Source organism: Cottoperca gobio, unplaced genomic scaffold, assembly GCF_900634415.1.
Source record: "Cottoperca gobio unplaced genomic scaffold, fCotGob3.1 fCotGob3_155arrow_ctg1, whole genome shotgun sequence".
NCBI classification, from domain to species: domain Eukaryota; kingdom Metazoa; phylum Chordata; class Actinopteri; order Perciformes; family Bovichtidae; genus Cottoperca; species Cottoperca gobio.
The window spans coordinates 435,165-445,260 of NW_021166812.1; the positions used below are offsets into that span (position 1 = coordinate 435,165).

Consider the following 10,096-nt stretch of genomic DNA (forward strand, 5'->3'; position numbering starts at 1 on the left):
TACACACACAGTGTTATACAAACACAGTTACACACTCACTCACACACTCGTAATACATTTGAGAATATAAATTATATTTAATGGTAAAGCACATTGTGGTGCATTTCCTGTATGAAAGGTGCTATACAAATATAAAGTAGTTCATTATTATTATTATTATTATTATTATTATTATTATTATTATTATTATTATATTAATAATAATAATAATAATAATAATAATAACGATCTTGGACACATCTGGTATTATTCCACTTTAATAAACACCTCGTCATTAATTCACATTAAACACATTTAGAGGTCAGCTGGTCAACAAGTTTAGACTTCAGGTCCTAAAATAAACCTCACAGTGTCAATGGCAGTGTCCATTACAGACAGACAGGCAGACAGGTAGGCATACAGACAGATAAAACACTTGACGTGTATTAACTCAGAAGATAGGTTATATTATTATTATGATAAAGATTCACTTTTGAAAAGAGGTGAGTACTTTTCTTATTCAGTCATGTTCTGGTTTTACTCAGTGCTGCTGTCTGTTATATATAGATATTCCACATCCTTAGACCTCACAGCTCCATCATGGCGGAAGCTATCTTTGAGGATTATTCTGTCTACAGTAGCCTGAGTGATGACGAGCTGCTGCAACTCGCCATCGAGCGCAGTCTGACCGACGCACCCTGCAACACCGCCAACGCTGTTACTGCCAGCGCACCTCCTCACCAACCTGAGAGCAGCAGCCTGAACACCAAACAACATGGCCACAGCTCCCACAATCCTCCGAGTGAAGAGCCTCCTGATCCGTATGTAACCTCCCAATTTTTTTTCCCCTCCTCCACATTGAGTACTGTAATACTTTACAGGTTGAAGTGATCGATATGTGAGTCCAGAGGAGAATTGCTCCTTACAAAAGACTCTTTATTGGTGATTATTGGACCGCACTAGTGTTCAGGCAGATATACACTGCCGTTCTAAACTTTGGAATCAGCTGTTAATGTTACTTTTTTTATTTCGTTCAATAGTGACTATTGTAACAGAGATAAAAACGCATTATTCAGACAGCAAGTATTATTTACATCTATTCCAAACTTGAATTTAATGGATGTCCCCACAAATCCCCACAAATCAATTAAAATGTATTTATATAGCCAAATATGACAAATGACACATTTGTCTCAGTGTGCTTTACAGACTGTACATACGACACCCTCTGTCCTTAGACCGTCTGTCCTTAGACCCTCTGTCCTTAGACCCTCGCCCTGCACAAGGAAAAACTTCCTAAAAGAAACCCCACAATTAAACGGGGATAATGTTCTAAACCTCAGAGAGAGACTGAGGAGGGATCCCTCTCCCAGGACGGACAGACGTGCAATAGATGTTGTGTGTACAGGATAAACAACATAGTAAAGATACAACATCCATGTGACAGAACTGATGGTGTGACCGTAAAAGAAAAAGAAAGGATGAATCCAGGATGATGTCAAAAAGACTTCCCGGTGTCTCCAAAAACAAATGAAAAATAATATATATATATATATATATATATATAAACATGGGCGTCAGGCAGGACCAGGGCAGAAGGTGCAGCCACGATTCATGATCCAGACGTAAACTTTAACAACCTGCCACACAGAAACTCCGGGGATGATGCCCCGGATGATGAGTTAGTAACATACATTTACATAAATGCATACCGATAGAGGAGAGGAGGAAAGAGAAATAGGAGGGGAGAGGTGTCCCCTTGAGATCTAAGCCTATAGCAGCATAACTAGGGGCTGGTCCAAGGCAATCCTGAGCCAGCCCTAACTATAAGCTTTATTAAAAAGGAAAGTCTTCAGCCAGATCTTAAATGTGGAGAGGGTGTCTGCCTCCCAAACACAAACTGGAAGCTGGTTCCACTGGAGAGGAGCTTGATAGCTGAAGGCTCTGGCTCCCATTGTACTCTTAGAGACTCTATGAACTACAAGTAACCCTGCAGTCTGGGAGCGCAATGCTCTAGTTCAGGGGTGTCAATCTCATTTTAGTTCAGGGGCCACATGCAGCCCAATTTGATCTCAAGTGGGCCGGACCAGTAAAATCATAGCATAATAACCTATAAATAACAACATCTCCAAATTTTCCCTTTTGTTTTAGTGCAATAAAGTGCAAGTACATTCTGAAAATGTTCACATTTAATAAACTATCTTTTTACAAAACATTATGAACAACCTGAACATTCTTAAGAAAAACAAGTGCAATTTCAACAATATTATGCCTCAGTTTATCATTTACACATATGCATTACAATTTATACATCAGTGTATCTACAAAGGCACAACACATTCAGTCACAGGTATCTGGAACTGTACAATATAGCATTTTACTTTATGATCAAAACAACTTGTCAAGATATAGAAATTATTTTAAATTTACATTCATTTCCACATCTATGTAGTAATCAATCCTGATCACCTGAACTGACACACTGCACCATACAAACGAAAGTGGAACTATTAAGGAAGAAGGTTAAGTTATCCCCCTGCCTTGTAAATGTATAACATGTATACATATAAAATACACAACAGTTGTGGCTCTTTGTATTGAAGCTGCTGCCTGACATTATATTTCACAATGTTTAATGTCTTTAAATATTTCCAAAGTAAGTATTCCTTTTCACAGAAATATATTGTTCAGGGTGCAAAAGTGTCTGAAGCAGCATTTTACATAGCTTACTCACTGTTTAGTTTTGTGTTTTTTAGTACTTATTTTTTATTTTCTAATTTAAATTCTTCTGTGTTTACTGCTCTGCAACCTGTCTGAAAATCATGGACACCAAACCCGCTATTGCACTGGTTTTCTTACTTTTCCTGTTACCAACTGTGACTGGGGATCGCACGTGTATTCAGCGCATTGTTAACACCAGGGACCAGCTGTTAGCATCCCGTAGCATGGCGGTGCTAACCGGCGAGAGACCCGATTCTCGCATGTTATCGCGATAGCGGTGTATATTCCCCTTCTGCTAACGCCGATGTAACTTGTGGCAACATCAAATCCACTTTAAGCAGGCTGCAGACACAGCACCCAAACGCCCTCCTTCTGATCTCTGGTGACTTTAATCATGCCTATCTTTCCACCACTCTGCCCACATTCAAACAATATGTCACCTGCCCCACCAGAGACAATAAAACACTGGACTTGCTGTATGCCAACACCAAAGAGGCATACAGCTCATCACCTCTCTGTCCCCTGGGTAGATCAGACCACAACCTGGTACACCTCCTGTCTGTGTACAAACCCCTTGTATGCAGACAGCCAGTGACCACATGCACGGTGAAGAGATGGTCTGCAGAGTCTGAGGAGACCCTGCAAGACTGTTTTGACTCCACTGCGTGGGATGTGTTCACAGACTCTCATGGGGAGGACATTAACAGCCTCACAGACTGTATCACAGACTATATTAACTTCTGTGTGGATAACGTCGTACATCCAAAGCTGTGTACACAAGGGTGGGACCCTGCTTACTTGGACTGATAAGTTCGTCACTTCCCTGATGGAAGTCACTGAGTTATCAAAACAACCGCCCCCGTGGCAAAAGCCGCAGTAGTCTGTCATGTGTATTGGTTGTCCGCCTCCTCTGATGCATGGTTTTGATTGGTGGATGCGGTCGGTTACCGTAGACACAGTTAAAGCAGGATATGGCGTGGCCTCCATGGTCCAGCAAGTACTTGAAGATGGGCAGGTACTTCATAGAGAACATGTAGACGGCAGGGAAAGTGGTGAGGTGTGTGGGGATGGAGGCATTGATGTCGGCCCCGTGCTCCACCAGCAGTGTGACGGTCTGGATGCAGCTCTGGCTCGCTGCCACCATCAGCGGCCTGAACGCGTCCAGGTTCGGGTCGCTGCCGGCCGCCAGCAGCATGCGCACTGCGTCGATGTTGTTGTTAAAGACGGAGAAGTAGAGTGCTGTGCTGCGATGGTCCTGGTACAGCCTCATCCGTTCTTCAGACAGCTGAGCATTGACGTCGAAGCCCGCCTCAAGCAGAGCCTCCAGGATGTCGTCACGGTTACGCTCAGCAGCCAGGTGGAGGGGGCTGATACCGGCCCGGTGGACTCTGGTCTTACTGGTGGCCGAGATCAACATGGAGACGATGCTGGAAACAGGAAACATCACAGGAATTAGACTAGACCGAATCCGAACCCTAAACTCTTTGTAACTTTTAACTTTGTAACATCACTGAGGTCAACATGTGTGTGTGTGTGTGTGTGTGTGTGTGTGTGTGTGTGTGTGTGTGTGTGTGTGTGTGAATGTTTCTCCTGATGAGCAGGTGGCGCCTCCTCTGCTGTATTAATGGATAGATAGATAGTTACTTTATTGATCCCAAGGGAAATGTGTGTGAATGGGTGAAAACTGACTTGTGTTGTAAAAGCACTTTATAAGTGCAGTCCATTTACCAACCATCGAAGTGTTTGGATGTAGAAACCCACAGTTCCTGATGTTACTGTGAGGGACTAATCCACATATCGGGTTATTTATATTTACTGTTTTAATAGTTCCTGTTTATAAGGGACCACACAATTGAATTGATTTTGTATGACTTTGTATTTAATTATCTTGGCAAGCGTTTTATAATAATAATTACAAAGGGGAAACTATTTGTTTGACTGAAATTATTGACATATAGACAAACAACAACAGAAGAGTTTTTGACATGATCAAATAATGGATAAACCAACACGATAACTTTTTGTGGTATTTTTATTTACTTATAAACTACAAATTAAGTCCTGAACGCTGTCCCTAATGCATTGTTATGCTGCCATCTGCAGGAGATCCCAATACATTACAGATCTCTCTGTGTTTTAACATACATATGTGCTTAGGTTCATATTAGATGCCACGGGTTGGTCTATCAACTGGCCTGCAAGGCTCATCTCTGGAAAAACGCTAATAGCTGGGGTCAGTATCTGGTTTACTGTCGGCTTTTGCGTTTGGTGCGAGTTTGCTTTCTAAGGTGATTCTCTCAATATTCCATAACTCATTAGGCATATTGGTCGGGACATAAAAATGCACCTGCCGGTATCCTGAATATTAATTTCTTTATTATCGAAGTCTCTGTACACATAACATTTCCTCTAAATTTCTTTGGGGAAACCCCTAACTTTAAAGTTCAAACTGGGCCTATGTTTTTTATTTGTATTGTTTTTTATTAGAGTTAGCCTAACCCTATTAGTTGTATTAGGGTTAGCCAAACCCTAACCCTATTAGTGATCATAATCCATAACATGACACTCAGCTCTATATAATTGGTGATTCTTGTGAGCCTCTCAGTGGACAAAGACCATCTTTGAAATCTGTTATGTTGTTATTAAAATAAGGCAGACAATTGTCCGTGTGCCTACATGTAATTTCCTCTCTGAGCGGCGACGTGAAGCGGTAATAACCCGGTCTTTCCTGGTTTGTTGGCGTCAGCTTTCTGAGAGAGGAGGAACTCCACAATTTCTTCGTGTCCATTTTTAGCAGCTTCATACAGAGGAGTGGCTCCATCAGCAGCCTGACTATTAATGTCTGCACCTGTAGGGAGACAGGGAAGAGTTCAGAGTTTAGGATTCAGGATTCAAGATTTAGGATTTAGGGTTCAGGATTCAGCAGTCAGGATTCAAGGGTTCAGGGTTCAAAGTTCAGGATTCAGGGTTCTGGGTTCAGTGGTCATGGTTCAAGATTCAGGGTTCAGGGCTTTTCTTTAAGGACATTAGGGCACTCCTCTGGTGTTTATAAAATGTAATTTGAGGTCAGGTGTTGTACCTACAGATTGAAATATCAGCAGTTAGCATGCAGCAACAGTCGGAGTTGGTACAGTGTTTCCAAAAGTGTAGAGTTTGTCATGGGAGGTGTATCCTTTTGCTGATGTCCTGAAGTGTACTCCAGGGCATGTAAATATACTCTTTCCATCACAAGAACTTCTTCAGGAGAACAGGAGCCTTTTGAGGAACTCCAGTTTACCTGTACCGGTACCGGGGACCAAATGTAGTTCTTGAAAGATAGATGCTCACAGTGATGAGCATTACACTGGTTTTCTGCCAGGTGCAGTTGAACTAAACTGAAATTCAACAACAATGAACACAAATACTCTGAAGTCCACCAAACACGTCCAACAGGATTCAGGGATTGATCGACGGAGGAAGTAAATCTCTTTAATCTCAGAATATAACAGATAAGCACACTGTTTAAATTCAGATGTAGTCTGTAGTATCTTGCTTAGACCTGTTGCTCTTTATTCTACACACTACTACGGCTACAGTTAGCAGTAGTAGATGAGATAAACCACCTTCACGTACCGTGTTTGAGGAGGAGGCGCAGGGCAGCGAGCTGCCCGCTCTGAGCTGCAGTGAACAGCGGTGTGATGCCATACATGTTGGGGAGGTTGTGTTTTGCTCCGGCCTTTAGTAGCATCTCACAGATCTCTGCGCTGTTTCGACATGCAGCTTCGTGGAGGGCAGTGCATCTCCAAATACAAACAGTGTTCACCGCCGCACCGTGGTTCAACAACGCCGCCACCATGGCAGCGCTGCTCCTCTCACAGGCTGCAGAGAAACAAAAGTTTATTAAAGGACATATCCTCACTACCTCCAAGTGGTCAGGTGTCTGTTAAAATAATATATGTTATATTAATGTGAACCCCTGTTGGTATTATGGGAGCATGGGTGTTGGGTTTGGTAATCAGTGGGTCCCATTAAAAGTCAGATTTACCTTTGTAGAGTGGAGTCTCTTTGTCGTAGTTTGGGATGTCGGTATCAGACCCGTTTTCCAGAAGCACCTGAACGCATTGCAGCTGGTCTTTGCTGACAGCGACCAGCAGCGCTGACTCACCGCACTCCGTCCGCTTGTTGATCATACCCGGCTGAGCTGAGCACAAAAACACATTGTGTGTTGGTGTTTGTGTGTTTGCGTGTGTGTGTGTGTGTGTGTGTGTGTGTGTGTGTACCTGACAGCAGCACTCTCAGACAGGCCTCTTGGCCGTACCACACAGCCTGGTGGATAGCAAGCCAGCCCGGTTTACTTGGCAGCATCAGGTTTGTTCCCAGACGCATCGTCAACTCTTGCACTCTGCTTGCATCACCAACACAGATCGCTGTGAACAGAGGCTCCTCCTTCCTGCAGGGAAAATACCCATCAGCCACCTATCTCTCCTGACCGGTGAAACAGGTGATACAGAACTTGACTCACTCTACAGGTTCTGGAGCAATGTGCACCAGACTGCCATCAGCCCGGTAGTATACCACCATGCTCTTCCCAGCACCTGTCATGAAGTGACTGACGGTCCCATCAATCCTGCCACAATAACACGAACACAACAGCCAATCAGATAACATAGATCAATAGTATTCTCCCCTGACATGTAACACAGCAAACAGTTGTCTATTTACACATAGGTAGCACAAGTGTGAGGTTGTTTATGCGGAAGTGTTTTACGGTAAGCACATTACAGTAAGCGTGTAATTTCCGGTTTTCCTACCTTTCTGTGTTGCTGGTAGCATACTTCAGCTGCTCTAGCTCAACTCAATTAATGGCGTTATATTGTTGATCACGTCGGCTAACTACCTGTCATCTATCTAAACTTACACTTGTACTTTTTAAGCACTTACAACTCTCTCCTTATCCTTCTTCTCTTAGCGACTCTCGCTAAATTCTCAGTTGTTTACTCTCCTTTCGGCTCTGCTAACGTTAGCTGCTGTAGCTTGGCAGCTAGCGATGGCATCTCTCTCTTCCTTTTCTGCTCTCTCCTGCTTGGTGTGTTTAATGTTTAGCTATTGCTCTGCCTCCTTTAGTGATAATGGTACATGTATTAAATGTAGTTTATATGTAGGGTTAGTGGCAAGCTTTACAGGGCTAGAAGCGCGGCTCCACACCATGGAAAGTCAGTAGTTAGCAACTGTGGGCCGACCAGTGGTATCTCTTGTTAGCTGTCCCCCGTCGGTTCCCGATTAGCCGGGAGACTGGGTGACTGTCCGAAAGAAGTGTGATCAGAAGTCGCCAACCAGTTGCTGTTTCTAACTGTTTCTGTTATCCCCACTCAGCGACCCGCTGAGAAGCCAACTTTGGTTATCGGTAGCTCAATTTTGAGATACGTGAAGTTTGAGACACCAGCGACAATAGTCACATGCATTCCTGGGGCCAGAGCGGGCGACATAGAAGCACATTTGAAACTGCTGGCTAAGGCTAAACGTAAATACAGTAAGATTGTTATTCACATAGGCGGTAATGACACCCAATTTTGTTAATCAGAGTGCACTAAAGTTAATGTGGAGTTGGTGTGTACATTTGCAAAGACAATGTCGGACTCCATAGTTTTCTCTGGTCCCCTGCCAAATTTAACAAGTGATGACATGTTCAGCCACATGTCATCATTCCGTCGCTGGCTATCATGGTGGTGTCCTGATAATGATGTGGGCTTCGTAGATAATTGGCGGACTTTCTAGGGAAGACCTGGTCTGATTAGGAGTGATGGCATCCATCCTACTCTGGAAGGAGCAGATCTATTAATATTACAAAGTTTATTAGTGGACCTTAAAATCTGTGCGTGCGACCGAAGTTGATGCTGATATGAATCGGTATAAAGACATATCGGTATGAATCGGTACAAAGACATATTACGGGATTGTTGCGGGAGTTTGAGCAACGGTTTCAGGTCTTTGGTGAACCCGAGACAGAATTTGCGGTTTTTCGCTTTCCATTCACAGTCAAGGCTTCTTATCTGCTCGTCGAAATCCAACTTGAAGTAATTGATTTGCGGTGTGATTCAGATTTGAACGACAAATTTGCCTCGGCGGGCTTGGACACCTTTTATCACCATCTCTTGCCAGGGTAACCCAAATTGACAGTCCTTGCTGCAAAGGTTTTGTGCATGTTTGGGACTACCTACCTTTGAACAACCTTTCTCTGTAATGAGCATCAATCAAACAAAGGTGCACTCAAGGCTCACACACAAGCACTTAAATGACATCCTGAAATTGGCTGCTACTCAGGATTGGACGCCTGATATTGATGCACTTGTGAAGGCTAAAAGATGCCAAGTTTCAGAATCAGAATTCCTTTCTTTGTCCCACGACAGGGAAATTTACGTTGTTACAGCAAAGAGTAAAGTGACAAGTAACAATCAAATAGAATAAAAATACAGTAACAGCAACATAAGTAATATAAGTACAGTCATTGGAGAAAAAAATAAAAAAGTGTAGGAGTGAATATTGCACATGATAGTGTAATTGCAAAAGTTATAAAAAGTGAATATTGCACAAGGCATTGGTAATTGCACACTGTCGGAATAGACTTTTGTTGGTGTGGTGGTCTACCAGGGGCCGTGGTGATTGTACAGTCTGACCGCTGCAGGTAGAAAGGACCAACGGTATCTCTCCATGAGATACCACGGGTGAAGCAGCCTGTCACTGAAGGAGCTGCACAGTGCGGACAAAGTGTCCTGGAGGGGGTGGGACATGTTGTCCAATAGAGATGACAGCTTGGCTGTCATTCTCCTGTCTCCCACCACCTCCACAGTCTCCTGTCCATGATGGCGCCTCCTTAAGTCCACCCCCAGCTCCCTGGTCTTCCCTGCGTTGATTAGGAGGTGCTTCCTCTGGCACCAGAGGGCAAAGTCTTCTGTCAGCCCTTTGTACTCCTTGTCATCCCCATCAGAGATGAGGCCGACAATAGCAGAGTCGTCAGAGAACTTCTGCAGGTGACACTTTGCTGTATTGTGGGTGAAGTCTGCAGTGTAGAGGGTGAAGAGAAACGGTGCCAGAACTGTTCCTTGGGGGTTAGGGTTAGAAAAAAATGTTCAAGTCATTCACCCACTTTAGGTCCCCTTGGGCTGAGAGTCTGGCTCCTTGTACCCAGAGATGGTTTTCAGGCCTCTCCAGACACCGCTAACATTCCTCTGCTGCAGCTGCTCCTTCTTTCTGTAGGTGTTCTTTCCCTCCCTGATCTTCCACCTTGGTTCCCTCTGAACAATCCTCAGATCTTCCTTGTCACCTGACCTAAATGCCCTCTTTTTGTCTTTGAGGAGAGCCTTTATCTCAGGATTCATCCATGGTTTGTCGTTAGGGAAACATCGTATAGTCCTGGTGG

At 43.7% G+C, this 10,096-nt stretch overlaps 1 protein-coding gene across 1 annotated transcript; it reads right to left on the reverse strand.

The window, feature by feature from the left end:
- Positions 1–3,544: 3,544 nt before the first annotated feature.
- On the reverse strand, positions 3,545–7,638 carry LOC115004612 (ankyrin repeat and SOCS box protein 2-like). Its single transcript, XM_029426286.1, has 6 exons — positions 7,202–7,638; positions 6,960–7,129; positions 6,725–6,880; positions 6,313–6,558; positions 5,377–5,548; positions 3,545–4,127 (listed from the first exon to the last, which is right to left on the reverse strand). Exons 1-6 carry the CDS (start codon positions 7,345–7,347, stop codon positions 3,545–3,547), a joined length of 1,473 nt encoding a protein of 490 aa, XP_029282146.1. The 5' UTR covers positions 7,348–7,638.
- Positions 7,639–10,096: the final 2,458 nt, after the last annotated feature.

Excerpts from the sequence above, each read along its gene's own strand:
- LOC115004612 (XM_029426286.1), bottom strand. The coding sequence starts at position 7,347 with ATGTTATCTGATTGGCTGTTGTGTTCGTGTTATTGTGGCAGGATTGAT. Across the intron at positions 6,559-6,724 it reads AGAGACTCCACTCTACAAAG|CCTGTGAGAGGAGCAGCGCT; the intron begins GTAAATCTGACT and ends GTTTCTCTGCAG. Across the intron at positions 5,549-6,312 it reads GCGCCTCCTCCTCAAACACG|GTGCAGACATTAATAGTCAG; the intron begins GTACGTGAAGGT and ends GTCTCCCTACAG.